This window comes from Neovison vison, chromosome 2 (assembly GCF_020171115.1).
Source record: "Neovison vison isolate M4711 chromosome 2, ASM_NN_V1, whole genome shotgun sequence".
Lineage (NCBI taxonomy): Eukaryota > Metazoa > Chordata > Mammalia > Carnivora > Mustelidae > Neogale > Neogale vison.
The window spans coordinates 103,578,872-103,595,566 of record NC_058092.1 but is presented as its reverse complement, the minus strand read 5'-3'; the positions used below and the strand labels follow the sequence as shown (position 1 = coordinate 103,595,566).

Sequence of the window (16,695 nt, the reverse complement as noted above, 5' to 3'; positions counted from 1 at the left end):
TTCAGGAGCACGCAGAATGTTCCGCAGCAAGTAGGTAACAGGAGTAGGACCTGAACCCACATCCACCAGAAGCCAGGCCCTGTGTTCTTTCCCCAGAGCATCATCAGAACAGCTGAGGTTCTCTGCTGTACACTTTGTACACCATGGAAACATGACTTTCTCTTGCCCTGCCATGGATGTATACACAGGTTGGAAAAACCTGATGGCAAAAAGCCCGAGTAGCATTTACAAAGAACCTTGAGCTGAGAGGAAGAAAGCCCAGCTTCTGATGCCAGCTGTACTCTGAACTAGCTGTGTGTATGGAGTCAGTCCTGGGGCTTCTCTGGGCCTCAGGTTCCTCACTGGTAGAGCAAGAGCCCAGGACTTGAGAAATCCTGTTATCCTTCCCAGCCTTAACGTTCTAGTCCGTTGAGGTTGAAAGAGCTCCAACACCTTCAATGTAGTTTAATTTTTTGCTACCTACACCAGAGGAGGAAATGGTGTTGCCTTTTCAAATAGGCTATTTTCTTCATTAGACTGTGTGAGTGAGGAAACAGAGAAGGCCAGAGGTCAAGGTCCAGCTCCACCACTGACCAGTATGATGATCCTGATTGAGCAGGCTCTCTACTCTCTCTTAACATCAAGTTTCTTCCATGAGAAATGGGGGTATATGTCCTATGTCAGTCCCGGGGATTCTGTTAGGAGCTCAGGTAATGACTCAGGTGGAAAGACTGTATGGTAAATTATTGCATCACTGTAAGCTATTTTGGCATAAGTGCCCTCCATTAGGTCAAGATTTCAGTGCCTTGTTCCTGAGGAATAAGGAGAAGGAGCTAAAACAGGTGTTTGAGGAATGGGGTGCATGCTGAGGTGGATGGGGTTGGTGTCTTAAGGAGGAAAGTCTGTATGGACCCCTCAAGCACACCCCAGAGGCGCATAAACTTATATCCAGGCCTGGTGGCCAATCATTTCCGCAAAGATAGACACATCCTGATTCTCCAGAGCTGAAGTGGGGCATCTTTAAAGAAAGGAAAGAGAAAATAAGGAAATTGACAGTAGAAAGAGATAAAAAGATTGACAGAAGGGGCGCCTGGGTGGCTTGGTTAAGAAGCTGCCTTTGGCTCAGGTCATGATCCCAGGGTCCTGGGATCCAGCTCTGAGTTAGAATCCCTGCTCAGCGGGAAGCCTGCTTCTCCCACCCCTCTGCTTGCTGCTCTCCCGGCTTGTGCGTGCTCTCTCTCTCTATGTCAAATAAATAAATAAAATCTTAAAAAAAAAAAAAAAGATTGACAGAGTTAAAAAAGGTAAATACGGGGAGAGAAGACTGTCTTCTAACAGATTACAGGATGTCGTCAGTTTCGATAAGGTGGAAGGACTATTTACAAATAAGGAGGGGTTCTTTCTATTTAATTCATTCTCAAGCCTTCTCTCACGCATTCACTTTGACTACAGATAAGACTTTTATGGATGGGTTATTACTTCAAGCAGTACTATTGCTCTATGATTAAAGCAAGGGCCACATAATTCCGGAAGCAAGAAGATATAAGAACTCAAGAAACTGCCTGGGATCTCTCAGGACACCGAAGAAGGCAGGGGTCCTCAGAGCCTTGAGGGCTGACCAGGTAATCGCCACACGTTTGAGGGCAGAAGGCTTTCTTTGAACATCTGTTTTCTTCTACCAGCTTTTCGCTGGGCCAGAAATGACAAGCTCTGGGTCTAATGATGTTAGTTATGCTTTGTGCTGCTGGTTTTTTCTACTTGAACTATGCATTTCTTTCTTCTCTGTCTGTAAAGAGCGTTGCCTTTGGTGTCAGCACCGGGTTAAATCCTGGCTGTGAAATCTAGCAGCTGTGAAACTTTGGGAGAGTTCCTTAATCTCAATGAAGTGTGTTTTCATGTGTAAAATAAGTTAATGATAACTACAAGGCAGCCTCGTTATGATTAGATTAGGTGACATGTGAATATCCAATGAATGTCAGTTTGTTAAGATCCACTTACGGGTTATTCAAAAGATGCTCTACCTCCCTTCCCCCCAGATTGTTGGTTGGACAGAGAAGTCCTTGCTGTTTGTGTCTTAAGGGGGCTGGAGAACATTGAACATACCTCCATCACCTTCTGAAGGGAGGTTCGTTAGAGAAGTGCACGGCTAATACAATGATGGAAAATGCTTGGGAGCGGGGGTCCATCAAATCTTCGTCGTTTGGTTTTCTTCTTTACTCACACTGTATCGGACTGCTTACATGGACCTGTGTAGATTATCCAGGAAAGTCTGAACATTATGTTCCATCATTCCTCTTACGCAATCTATTATTTGATAGTTAGAATATGTATTCTGATTGTTGGATCATAAAGCATGCTCAAGGGAAGATTCAATGAATCTTAATTCTAATAATTTTAATTATTAGATAATTAATTAGATAATTATTAGATAATTAATCCTAATAATTTTTAGGAAAAAATCTTGGACCCAATCATATGCTTACACTAAAATAAATACCAGATGGACGAAAATAAAAGAGAATATGGGTAGATATTTTAATCTTATGTGGATGGTAATGACACATTTTTCTGATATAAAGTCCAAATGTTTAAAAGAGAAGGTAAATATGACAATTTTTGAAATTTTCAGTGTGACAAAAGATACAAAAAAAGAATCTTGGAACGTGGAAAAAACAAAATTAAATTTAAAAAGAAATACAAACTATTTTAGTATTAATATTAAAATATTTAATATAAAATATTTAAAATTAATATTAAGGTATTAATATTAAAATATTGATAATATATGAAAGACAAAAATGCACAAAAATGGCCCTAAAGATTTCTGAGAAAAAAGATAACAGTCAAACAGGAAAAATGTGCAAAGGTATAAACCAAAAATTTAACCAAAAAAATTTAAAAATCTAATCAATCATTATATAAAGAGGACCTTCAACTTTTTATATATCTTGAAAATTTTTTAAATTATTAATTTAAGTAATATAATTATGAATATTTTTAAAATACTAGCCAGTGAGATTTTTCTTATGCCAAAATTAGCAAGAAAAGGATAAATTGGGTGTTCCTTGAAGTCTGGGGGAACCAGCATTGCTGTCTATGTGCTGTTACTGGAATGTATGGAACAGCCCATCCAGAAGGTATTTTAGCTAAGGGTATCATTGTGACAACGTGCACATTCTGTGAAGTCACAGCCCTGTGTACATACATTTATACTAAAGAGAGAACCAAAACTGCATAATAGTTATTCAAGGGGAAGAAGGTTCATTACAGTTGATCAGTTTCTGAGCAACAAAACCAGGTATCAGAATTCTATGAGTCGATTTATATAAAATGCTACACAAACCAACACATAGACATATGTACATAGAAAGATGTCCATAAGCTACTCACTAAATTGTTTATCTCTGGGAGATAGAATTTACGTCCTATTTTCCAGTTTGTCACGGATCTTTTAATAGTTCATGTACTGTCTGGTGATGGGGAAGATAATAAAGTCATTTTCTTTTAAAAAAAAAAAAAATGTGGTTATCACCTAAGCGTAAAGGAAAAAGGGTTGCCTGGAGTCAGGGTATCTTGTTGTAGCTGTGTGACAAGGAACAAGCCACTTAATACCCATAGACCTCAGGTCCTCTCATCTGTAAAATGTGGGTATTGGACCATATATGCCCTTTTAATGCTAACATAGACAAATTCGCTCTTGGGACCGACTTGATTTGATTGAGTTGACTCAATAGAAAGTCCATTATTGCCCCATCTGTGCGAAAGCGTGCCTTAGGCGCCCTCTTCTGGTCCTTCTGAGAATAGCAGGAGTAGGCTCTTCGCAATGGACCAAATGCCTTCTTCCAGACTACTAAACTCTTCAACCCAACACAGTTAGGTCTCTGGCGCTGGACCAGAGGCCTTGCAGGTGACATAGATTAAATACCCCTAATCTCTACAGTTATCTTGAGAGTCCCTTGATTGAATAATCTGGGTTCATCCAGAAAATTGGTTTTTTTTCCTCCATATGTGATTTGCCATCTAAATTCCTGGGTCTGTCTCACCCACTGTGTTCAGATTGCAGATTCAAGCAAATCCAGGAACTTCGAGGGAAAACTTACAAGGTCTCTGAGACCCTTACAGGAGAGGTTTCCGAAGCACTTCAGCTTCCCCAGAGAAGAGGAAGATGACCCCCCAAAGCATGCGTCTGTTCCTACTGCTGAGCTGCGTAGCCAGCACTGAAGTCCTGGGAGGTGAGTATCAGTCATTCACTGGAAGTGAGCTGACAGCCAGTGTTCATGCAGCACACTGGCTCAGCCCTCCACTCGTCCCACATGATGTTTAGGTGCCACAGGCAATAGATATCAAAGACAGGAACGAAGGACAAGGTCATGTGGGGAAAATCACAAGGACTGTAGAATCAAACAAATCCAACCTCGTGTGGTTGTGAGCCATAGAGAAATTATCAACTCAATGTCAGTTATGATCATTATTTTACAAGTTTCTGGTGAAGGGTGGAGATAATGTATTTAAAGCATCTGTCACCTAGCAGTTGGTGAGCGAGAACTAGCATTAGAGCTCCCCAACATTCCTGCATCGTTTTCCCATTTGAACATACCAGCAATTTTGGTTTGCAAGGGACTTAAAGCCTCATTGGAGAGATGGGTCCTACACCCATGTAGACCCAGCATCAAGTACAAAGTAACATGTCAACAAGGTAGGAATCAATACCCTAAGATCTTCCAGCAGAGAAAGCGGGAAGAAAACTATACACATGAGCTAATAATACATATCATAGAACATCTGAAATGGAAAGAAATGGAATGTGGGCACATCTTGTATAATGCCTTTGTTCTGTTTACAAAGAAGCTGGGGCCCAAAGGAAGTCAGGACTTGCCCAAGATCACATAGCAAGATTACACGATATTCTGGCTCCCAGTCTGGGGTGCCTTTCATAGTCCCATGTGGCTCTGTGAGGAAAACCATGCCTGAGCATGTATATAACCTGGGGAATACTTTGGCCAAGGGGAGATGCACTGGGAGGACAAAGGAAGAGAAGCAGTGTTCTTCAGGCCTCATGGGTGTCCGTGGCTCAAGGTCTGTGGTCCTTGCCTTAGCCCCATTTCTGCCCAAAGGCTCTCTGCCCTCTACCCCACACCGACTGCCTGCCACCAGTTCTCTCAATCTTTATGGCTGCTCCGCACCTGGGGGATTCAGCCACTTTCTCTGAGCCATGCAAGAGTATGAAAGAAGCAGCCCCCAAGCCCTCCTATGGAGCCACCTAACCAGAGAGTTAGATTCCTGTTGTTTCTGGTTCTGGCTGCCCTGCAGGGACTTGAAATTCATCCAAGCTAAACCCTGTGAGTGAGAAACCAATCGCCCTGCTCTAGGACTTCACTAAAGCTCTCTGGTTTCTGTCCCTCAGAGGTGATAGAACCAGGACATGCCCACCGGTCACTACACGGCTCTTCTACAGATCCTGCTCCCCGCTGTAGAGACTTTCTGGGATTGCTGCATAGGAAGATCCAGCTGCATAAGGCTGTGGGGCTAGGTCACTAGAGCCCTCCGTGCTAGCCAGATAGGAAGCTTATCGAAAAGCATAGGAAGTCTGGGCACCTGGTGGCTCAGTTGGTTAAGCCACTGCCTTCCGCTCAGGTCCTGATCTGGGAATCCCAGGATCAAGTCCTGCATCAGACTCTATGCTCAGCAGGGAGTCTGCTTCTCCCTCTGACCCTCCCCCCTCTCGTGCTTTCCCGTGCACTCTCTCTCTCTCAAATAAATAAATAAAATCTTAAAAAAAAAAAGCATAGTTAGTCCCTAAGGATTTATAGGCACGGATGAAATAGAACAGAAGAATGGGGCAAACAAGGGATGGGGGTGTCATTTGAGTGGGGAGAGATGAAAGGCTCACTGTGTGACAACAACAATCTGTGGACATCCTCTTAGGAGCAGGAGGAGCCCTGCACTCATGTCTAGCCTTGGAGCACAGCCACAGGGTCATGAAGCCCAAACGCACTAGCCTAGCATTCCCTTTATCATCTAGGCCCTCTGCATTGCCAGTCATCTCCTTGCTTCTTAAACCTTCAGATACGGTGACATGGCCCCCTCACTAAGGCAACTAGCAGGAAGAGATTGTGCTTCTCTCTGTCACAGTTCCCTTAGCTTCCAGGCCTAATGATTCCCCTTCTCCTTTCCACCGTGCTTGTCTGAAAGATCCCCTCTACTTAAGGCAAACTTCAGTGTTCACTCTTGCTCTGCACATCTTGTGAGCTTCTGCCCCCATTCCTCTGCTCACCCCCTTGGCCTAACATGCCCCTTCACTACTGACTCACAGCCCAGCTCACCCATCTTCGATTCTGTCCAAGTTGCCATCTAACCTGTCCTGTGTCCCTCTGGCCCAAAACACCACTCCTTCCTTGTAATGCCTAAAACTGCCAACTTATGCCCCTAGTCCACTCTGGTTGCTGCCTCGAATTGTGGCTGTTGGACCTTAGGACCAAAGTGAGGATTCTGCCAGTTGCTGAGTATGTCTGTTCCAATGATGCATTCCATAACCGGGAAAAAAATCACAGGGTGGGCTGAGGGTCCCACCAGGCCTGCCGACAAACTCCCAGCTAAAACTCCATGGTCACCTGAACCTCCCTAAGCTCTGCTCTGACAGACCACAGAGATTTTTTGAGTCTCCTGGAATCAGTCTCCCAGTTCAGAACGAGTGTCCAGTGATCCTCAAAGAATCCAGTTGTCTCCTTTTTTTCTCCAATGCGCACTTAGCCTTATAAAGACCATAGTTCCCTTTGGGGAAGGCTGAAAGAAAGATTAATGGCACAAAGTCTGGGGAGCGTGGCAGGGTCCTTCCTCAGGGTACCCAGCCTCCCCATCATTCTGGAAACTTCACAGGGTGGGACGTGATTGTTTGTGCCGTCCTAATTTGTGATGCCCTTTGATGTCTCTGCAGAAATCCTCATGAGACCCAGCTGTGCTCCTGGATGGTTTTACTACATGTCTAACTGCTATGGATACTTCCGGAAACTGAGGAGCTGGTCTGAGGCTGAGGTAAGAAATCCTGCCCCATGCTTGGACAGGTACCTCTCAAGCCAGGGGCCACCCAGACCCTTAATTCTGAGTCTCATGTGACTCAGAATTAAGGGTCCTTCTGAGGAGACATTCTGAGGAGTCACGGGGCTGCTGAAATGGGGAGAAGGAGGTGGCATGTTCTTCTCATTCAGTTCTCAAAGCATTGCTGGGGCCTGTGCTCTATGCCCAGACCCTAGATGGACTGTCAAGACATAAGAATGAACAAGAAACAGCCATTACCCTCAAGGAGGTCACTGTCCAGAGGAAGGACAGAAATACACAAACAGGAGAATGAGAAGATAAAGACATTTAGAAAGAATCATTGAATTGCTGTACCTGATTTACCAGAAAGACCAGGGTGCAGGCAGGCCTGGGGCATGGTCTTCAGAAACCCCTGACAGAAAGGGAAGCAGACTAAACAAATGGAAGGCTTCACTGTCTACACCACCCACAAATGGACTGGTTTTGTTTCACTGAGGCTTTGTCTAGAAGAGACCCAAGTAGCCACTTTACCTCAGAGGATTGTGGGGAGCCCATGCTGCTGTCTCTCTGGGTTGTGGTTGTTGAACTGATGTGATTAGTTGGGGGCACCTTATGGGAAAATGTGGTGTGACCCGGGCCCAGAATGGCCTCAGAATTCTGTATATAACTAACTCAGCAATGACAGAGCACTTACCAAGTGATAGCTATTAGGGATACAAAGTCATTTGTGGCCTTAAAAGTGCAGGATTGGGATGCCTGGGTGGCTCAGTAGGTTAGGACCTGCCTTCAGCTCAGGTCGTGGTCCCAAGGTCTTGGGATCGAGCCCCACATCAGGCTCTCTGCTCAGCAGGGAGCCTGCTTTCCCCCCTCCCCCCGCTCTGCCTGCCTCTCTGCCTACTTGTGATCTCCATCTGTTAGATGAATGGATAAATTCTTAAAAAAAAAAAAAAGTGCAGGACCAGTGCAAGATTGTGTGGTATTTAAACAGAACATTTCCATGCAGTGTGATCATGACTAACTCTTCCAAGGTCACACCCAGAGTAACTAGTGGAACAAACCCAGGGAATTCAGCCCCAATGCAATGCTTTCTGGGCTTACGTGCATTATAGTTACAGAGAGAGAGAGAGAGAGGAAGAAAGAGAGAGAGAGAACACTAAATGAAGAAGAGGTTTCCCAGACACTGTTCGATGAAAGAAAGCTGGTGGAGAGCAATGAACTTTTCCTCAATTCTTGAGAAGCAACTGGAAGAAATCTTGGAAGGCCACCCATTCTGCCTGTCTCCAGAGATTCCAACACGAATTCTGCCAACACAAAGGGGAAGAAACCTGGAGGACTTGGGAGTAAAACAGACATGAGTTTCAATCCTAACAGTGCCTTACAAAGTTAAGTCATACCTCACTTGACTGGTTTTCTTGTTTTATAATGGGGATGACAATTCACCCCATGGGCTTCTCAGAAGGATTCCTTAAAATAACTTCAAAGAGCCTATGACACATGCTAAGTACTCAGTTGAGGTTCTCAAGACAAAAACAGTCTACACGATTGATCTGGGGCCTTAGCAGAATTAACCGGTTACTCCTGATCAGAATGCAGAGAAAGTGCTGGAAAACTTTACCATGGCCACTGCGGCTAGCTTGACTAGTTGCCAGTACTGAGGGTCGATCTCAGTTCTTGAGAGTCCTGGTGTGAAGGGGACCATGAAAATGGTGGGTACATCTGATCTCGGACACGAGAGGCAGAGAGGTCTGGGTTCCAGGCCAAATTCCCTCCCTAACAGGAGTTGGAACTTGGAGGAAAAGCTCACTGAACCACTTGGAGCCCGTTTCCCTTCTGTCCCAGGAATCCCTGGTGACTGGCAATCTCAGTAAATGTTGACTGGTTCTCTGACTTCCATGCCTCCCAAGTTCAAAAGTCAAATGAAGTTAGGGGTCTGGAAGCATTCTGGTGTTGTGAAGTGGTTGGCAAATGGGAGGCCAGCAAAAACACTCAACTCTAACCACATCTCATCATGAGCAGGATACCAAAGGGAAGCACTGGAATAGCAACCACAGCCAAAGCCATGTTTTAATCCAGTTACGTTGTATTAAATTAAGTTTTACCATGTAGGCATCTCCTGTAACACAACCCCCAAAGAGCATGAAATAAGTGGGTATCTCTATCTAGCTATAAGACACGTACATGTAAAAGTTTGTCTTATTTAACTGAACAGTAAGTTTCCGGTTAGGGAACGGTTATGCCACGTCTTCCATCCAATACCTGAAACAAAAGGGGATTATCATTCAGGAAGTGATAAGAAAAATCCAGATCACGTTCTCTTGCATAGGAATGAAGGCAGCATCTTTGAAGAACAAGAATTTGGGATCAAAAAAGACATACGGCAGTAAAACAAACTTGGGTCTGGAGCTGAGTTTTAAAAAGTTGCAACAGAGAGATAAGATAGTCCCACGCTCCCACACCAGCCCCTGGTCTGGTTTAACTGGGATGAAGATACTCAAAACCCCAACTAGATTAAATCCTGTGGCTACTGCTCAGGACAAGCAAACAGACGGGCACATTCATCTAGAATCAGAAAGTCATGAACACGGGATCTTCAATTCTAAACCAATATCTGAGGCATCTCCCCACTCCTGGAGGGAGCATCACAGATTTTTGGACAATCCACACTATTCCTTATCTGGGTACCAGATAAAGATAATGTACAGAACACTGTTTACAATTTACAATGTACTCTTCTTGTGCAAGATAGAGCCAGAATCATTTCATAATAATTTAATAAATAATAAATGATGTAAAATAGAATGGACATCGAACTTGGGAGTTATGTAGACTGGGGCTCTTTTCTTGGGCAACTCAGTCTGACACCCTTTTCTGATCATGCATTTCCACCATAAACTACAGGTGGGTTCTACTTCCTGAGATCGGCGTGAAGCTTCAATGGGGGTAGCGTGTTGAGGTGTTCATCATTTTGGAGGTGCTCCATGAAGAGCACTGCCCTATTCTCTCTGGTGTGAGACGCATCCTTATCACGTCTAAACACCTCCGAAATCAGTGTTCCCTTAAAGAAAGTGGCACTGACTTTTTCTCTCTTTCTTTTCTAGTGGAACATGAAACGAAGGGCACATTTTATAATCAGTGATTTCTTAGGTTTGTTGAAATGCAGAATTAGAATATTTAATTATAGCCATTTTTTCCCTCCACAAGTCCATTGCGTAGCAGAGTGATTTATTTCTTCAACTTGACAGATAAGCATTGTGAGCCTCAGAGAGGTCATGTGACTTGCCAAGGTCACATACAGTAACTTGAGGCAAGACCAGGAGGACCCCAGGCACGTCCACGGACCCTAAAGCTCACGACCTTGCCTCCAGCTGCCTCTTCCTCTGAGACTCCACGCTTGGGGCAATTGTGTTTTCTCCTCTGGAGACAGGCAGAATCACGGGGTGTAGATCTCAACTTCTGGAGCAGGTGGGGCTGCGCACTCCCTGTCGCTTGGTGCCCTGGGGTTCTGGGGTGAGGATGACGCTTTTAAAACTCAAGAGGTGATGAGCACTACATCCGGCCCACAGATCGAGTGTCAGTCCTATGGAAACGGAGCCCACCTGGCGTCTCTCCAGAATGAAAACGAAGCCTCCATGGTAGCGAACTACATACGTGACTACCAAAGAATCCAGCCTGTATGGATCGGCCTGCACGACCCAGAAAAGGTAACCTCAGACTTGGCCCACAGAGGCCCCCTGCAGAAAGCTGGATAGATAGTCCCTAGCCTGGGAAATGGCCTCCAGCCCTACTGACAGGGGCGTGGGTTATGGGTCTCCTTCAGCCACTGCCTCCGATCCATAGAGGCCAAAGCCTCAAGCTGTGGGTCTCCCTTCTGTCCCTCTGTGGAGGAAATGCCCTCTGTGGCATCGTTTTATAGAACTTCTATCTAAATAAATTCCTTCCAAATCTTAGAACATTCCATGACCTGCTTTTCAGAGCCTTAAAAACAGTTTGTAAGTATATATAGGTATATATACCTATGTATGTGTGTATACACACACACACACACACTACACATGCACACATGCACACACACACCACTGTTAGGGGACCCCAGCTTAATAATACTCATTAGATCTTGAGTTAAAGTTAGGAACTTTCAGCCAAGCTTTTTCCTAGATGTTACTGTGTTTTTTATGTCATCCATAACTTTTTTCACTGGGCCCTTGTTTCACGTTCCATCACTACCTCCTTGTAAAGAATGGCATGTGAGGTCTTTGGGCTGGTTGCAGAGGTATGTGGGACCTGCAGTTTACAGATTCTTCGTGGCACTTCTATCATTAACCCAAGCAGACATCAGAAACGCAAGAAGAAATCTCCTGTTTCTTGCCAAAACTTTGCCATAGATGTTGCCAGTATTTTATACAATTCATTATACATTTTTATGTATTCACATTGCTATCAATCAGAACTCTGTCCTTCAGAGTCCAGACAAATATTTACATCTATTTATACCAGATTTGTTTTGGTAATTTACTTTTCTACATTCATAACTGAAGAGAGTAAATAACTCATAAAACCCTTTAAAAATTGTGCAATGTCTCTAGTTATCAAAGAAATGCAAGTTAAAATAGCAATGTAACTTCACTTGTCAGATCACAAAGCTTTTGCTTAATTATTCAATGTATTAATTATTAAGCTTACCCTTAATGCCTACTATTTTTAGGGATAAAAAGAAATTGTCCAGTAGATGGGGATTTAAATTCCTACAACTGAAAAGTGCTTGGAAAGTAGTTTGACCATATATATCAGTACCCTCAACAAATGATGTCCTTTAACCTCTTCATTCTGCTTCTGGGTTTCTATCCTAAGAAGTAAGTTTAAGTACAGAAACAGCTCCAGAAACAAAGTTGTTCATGGCAGTATTCTTTATAATGGGAGTAAATTGGAAACAATGTAACTATCATCATCAGAATTAAGGCAAATTCTAGTACATCATTACCATCTAAAAAAGTTTAGGAAGCAAGATGCACCACTGAAGAGGTATTTTCAAGATCATCTCATATGTTAACATGTAAAAATACTGTGATCCAGAAAAATGTTTACACCAGAAGGAAATAGGCCAAAACATTGGCATTTTCCTCTCACTGACTAAGTGCGGTGAGTTTTCCATGTTCCATTCTGGTGCACATTTCTGGGCTTCCCCAGTTTTTGCAGTGACACATTTTTACAAGTTTCCAAATGGCTGGAGGGGAGCGCCCAGCAGGGAGGCCTGCAGACTGACTGTCTTCCATCTCTGGTCATCGGCAGAGACAGCAGTGGCAGTGGATTGATGGAGCCTTGGATACATACCGGAGCTGGTCTGGAGCATTCCAGCGTGGGAACAAGTACTGTGCAGAGATGAGCTCCAAGACCGGTAAGTTCTCCTGCACTGCCCGTTGCCTCTTTCTGAATTGCAGCTCCTGCGCTTCACCTGTAAGAGCAAAAATGGAATCCACTCCCCGTCCCCCCAACTGCACCAGCGACTCTGTTTCTACAGGGCAGCGGTCTTGCCGCAGACATGGTGGACCAACCTTCAGTCAGCTGTGACCACTTCATAACCATGGCCATACCCAAGGTCCAGCTGTTCAGTTATTTACTTAATACGTTCTTTAAATCCACTCACTTTCCCCTTAATACATTTATTTTTAAATCCTACTATATTCAAGCCATGAGTGAGAAAGATGTCACACTGTAGGAAACCCAGACTACCAGGTACAAAAATAGAGGACACTTTGCCGGCTTCTTGATGGTTAGGGGTGTCCAGGAGACCTCCTCTTTGCCTGAATTCTGCCCTTTTGTTTGTTGCCCTGAGTTTTGTCCCCAAAGTACAGGGCCCAGAACCTCAGAGGCAGGCTGAGCAAATTCATATGAGTCTCCTTCTTTCTCTTGTCTGCTTTCATTCCTTGCTTGTTATGTTAATAGAGTTTTGGGGGCACCTGAGTGGCTCAGTGGGTTAAACCTCTACCTTCAGCTCAGGTCATGATCTCAGGGTCCTGGGATCGAGCCCCGCATCAGGCTCTCTGTTCAACAGGGAGCCTGCTTCCCCCTCTGTCTCTGCCTGCCTTTCTGCCTACTTGTGATCTCTCTCTGTCAAATTTTAAAAATAAATAAATAAATAATGTAGAATTTTCGACCTTTGGACCTATGACATTTGGGGCTGGGTAACTCTTCGTAATGAAGGCTGTCATCGTAGGTTTAGGATACCCTGGTCTCTAACCATTAGACGTCAGTAGAACCGCCCCTCCCACCACAAGTTGTTTCCACCAAAAATGTCTCCAGACATTGCTAAATGTCCCTTAGGGGCAAAATCACTCATATTTGAGAACCACAGCAGGTAAGTGGTATGGAAGATCTCCGTTGTAAAACAAGAAAACAGATTATCAAAGATAAAAGAGGCTACTTGATGCCAAAGACAACATCCCGGTGGATTTAAAAGGTCCCAAGGTGTCACCAGGACACCCCTCCAGGCGGGAAGTTGGCCTGGAAAAGGCCAGGACGGAGGACTCAGGGACATGAGGCAGTGGCTCTCGTATGAGGAATAAAGCTTATGTGCACAAAAAAGAGCGGGAAAACTTTCCTACAGCAAAGGATGAATGGTAGACAGAAGGCACAAACTCTGAGGCCTAGTCTAGACCCTTCCTGATAAGAGGGTCTCCTCACAGATGGAGGAAGGACTTCTCACAGACTTGCAGAGAACACAACCACTGCTGTGAAAGACTCAGGACAGCCCAGATGGAAGAAACACAAGTGAGACCGATAGGTAGAAGCCAACAAAATGTGGATTTCTGTCTAAATTAAAGGAAAATTTTTTGAACAATTAGCACTACCCAAAAATCAAATGGGCTACCCCCAGGAAGTAGTGAGAATTTCATCACTAGAGTTAACCAAGTGAAAGTGGACAACTGTAGCTGCCAAAAGTGCTTCTAAAGAAGCTCCAAGGAGAATCGATTGAGGAACACTTTTAAAATACAAAATCTAGGCATCATTTTGGACCTACAATATCTGCAACTCTAGGGCTGCAGGCTGGACCAGCTTTGGGGAAGCCATGGACCAGATACCCTCCAGACTCCTTCTCCTGACTGAGATTTCAGCAGGACCAAGTTCTCAAACCCAAGTCTTTCCCATTGGTCCACGTTCACAGGGGCAAGTTTCTAGGAACGAAGCCACTTGAGTGGGACCCAGAAACCTGACGTCCTCCTGAGAACACTGATCTTTCAGACTCTTCCTTTTCCGGGCTCGTTCAGCCCAGCTCTGAGTGGCCAGAAGTGCTCAAGCCAGAAGAGCACAAGGAACAAAACAAGGATTAGCGAGAAACTGGTGGAGGAGAGAATTTTAGAGAGCCTTCCCCTGGTGCAATCAGTGTCATTTTATATTTGTCTAACAGATTTAGCCCCACCAACTCGGGGGCTGAATATTTTCTTTAAGACTCAAAAGACTAATGTAAGACTAATGCATCAAAACACAGTCACACACACACATCCCATGTGTGACGGGACTTGTTCCTCTGTTCTATCTATTCTGAATGACCCTTCTGGGGCATTTTGTCCCATTGGTTCTTCTCCCCGCCCTCTGACTCCCTTTCTGCAGCACAGTGGAACTCTCTTATGACTCTGGCAAATTGCACTTTCCAGTGCTTTCTGACATTTCTACTGGTCCTCTCTGACACATTTAATAACTATAATGAGGGTGTTACTATTCAGAGAGAAATTTCATATCCACTGGAGTTGGGGTCAAGATCATGGGCTCTGCATTTTGAATGCCTGGGGTGGGATTCCAGTTCCTCCATATAGCTCTGTGACCTCGAACAGATTTCCTACTTCTCTGTGCCTCAGTTGCCCCGCCATAAAAAGGGCAAACCAGGAGTACAAATTATCTGAATACGTACAAGGGGAGGTGCTTCTCCCAGTGTTGGGTAAGCTCATGGTTCTTGCAACCTGGAGGGGAGGGCTGTGGTTGCCTCCACATGCTTCTCTGGTGTTGAGGAAGGAGGAGGCACCAGGGCGGGAACCGCAGGTCAGAGGCAGGCAGACGTCCAGACTCCCTCTGTGCGGCACACACCACGCCGTGACTGAGCGACTCTGGGCGTGACCACAGCTGAAACGCTCCTCAAAGATGTTTCACTTTCAAAAGACCACCTCCTCCTTGCTCTGGGTTCTTCTTCATAAAGGGACGGCCTGTGGGCTGTGACTGGCTCTGCAGCTTCCAATTCTTTGATTTTCAAACAGGCCCTGCTTAGTGCCTCAGCTGTGAACTTTGGAGAAATCACCGTCACCTCCTCACAGCACCCTGTGTCAAACACAAAGGACGCCCACTTTTTGTGGACTCGTGTCAAGCTCTGCCTTCCCTCTGAAAGGATGCTGGCATGGGGCTTCTGCAATTGACATTTAAATCATTTTTCTTTCTGGGAACAAAGTGAATACCGGTAGGACCGTCTGGTTCTCCAGAGAGACAGAAGTTACAGGATGCACATGTAGGCAGAGAGATTCCTTTCAAGGATGTGGATCCTGCAATCGTTGGGCTGGCAGAGTTGATGTGTGCAGGGCGGGCCCCGCAACTAGAGACCCCCCACAGCCACTCACTTCATGGTGCTGCATCGGAGGCACTTTGGATACAGAATTCTTTGCTCCTTGAAACTCCGTCTTTTCACTGGATGATTCTCCTCATTATGGAGGGTTGTCTGCTTTACTCAGAGTCAACTAATTTAAATACTAATCCCAGCTTAAAAAAAAAATCCCTCACAGCCACATGTAGACTGGTGTTTGTCCTGACACCCGGGAACACACCCCAGCCCAGCGACACATGAAATGAACCGTGGCAGTAACTTCCCCGGTGTTCCGGGCAAAACCCTCAGGTGGTGCGGGTACATGCAGTGCAGATCCAGATGGATTTCACTGCTTGTTTATTGTCTTACAGATTTTTTGACCTGGGAGAGCAGTGAATGCAGCAACCGCCAGCACTTCGTGTGCAAATACAGGCCATAGGATGAGCTTCGAGGCTGTGCCCACATCGTGCAAGCCCCTGCCCCCTTCCCTGTGCGTGCGCTGGCTGCATCTCACCGTCATCTCAGAGTAAACATAGCAGCTGGGGCCCCGGCTGCACTCACTGTTCTAGGTTTATGAGGGGCCAAGTCCTCAACACTGGTACGACAGTGGCTTCTAGCTCTAAAGTCACCCCGAGATGTGTCTCCATGGTCCTCTGCTTTCCTCCTCCACACATCAGGTTGTCTCGGAGTGGGGGGGAGACTGGTGAAGTAGCCAGGAGTTGGGTGGTCAGGGGTAAAGGTTTGAAGACAGGAGGAGGAACCTCAGGAATCAGGAATGAGCCTCCAGCCCCCTTCAGCTTCTGCACCCCTCTGCCCTTTCTCTAGTGCCCACGTTCTCCCACTCAGACACCTGCTCGGTTTTCCCCTCACCATGGGGAATCTTTACTGGTAGGGTCCCTATTAGGCTGACATGGACCATCAATTCCAGGGCCATCTTTTAATAAATAGCTGTCTGCATAGAAGATCGCTCTGTTCCACTTCGGCAGCAATGGGAATGAAAAAGTGAAATAAGACTCAGAAAACATACCCATGTGTTTCTTCATTTCCTTCCTCAAAGTCCCTGCCTTTTCTCAGAATAGCCCCCCTCCAACCCACTCCAGCTGCAGCCCTGGTCTGACCAG

General features: G+C 45.2%; 1 protein-coding gene across 1 annotated transcript; it reads left to right on the top strand.

Moving 5' to 3' along the window:
- The first annotated feature begins 4,144 nt into the window (after window positions 1–4,144).
- REG4 (regenerating family member 4) lies at window positions 4,145–16,013 on the top strand. Its single transcript, XM_044236494.1, has 5 exons — window positions 4,145–4,211; window positions 6,914–7,011; window positions 10,578–10,715; window positions 12,301–12,406; window positions 15,946–16,013. The coding sequence occupies exons 1-5, from the start codon at window positions 4,145–4,147 to the stop codon at window positions 16,011–16,013; spliced, it is 477 nt and encodes a 158-aa protein (XP_044092429.1).
- Window positions 16,014–16,695: the final 682 nt, after the last annotated feature.

What these genes read in the sequence shown, in the direction of transcription:
- REG4 (XM_044236494.1), top strand. Translation starts at nt 4,145, where the DNA reads ATGACCCCCCAAAGCATGCGTCTGTTCCTACTGCTGAGCTGCGTAGCC. An exon ending in CAGCACTGAAGTCCTGGGAG is followed by an intron (nt 4,212 to 6,913) that starts GTGAGTATCAGT and finishes ATGTCTCTGCAG; the next exon opens with AAATCCTCATGAGACCCAGC. An exon ending in GGAGCTGGTCTGAGGCTGAG is followed by an intron (nt 7,012 to 10,577) that starts GTAAGAAATCCT and finishes TCCGGCCCACAG; the next exon opens with ATCGAGTGTCAGTCCTATGG.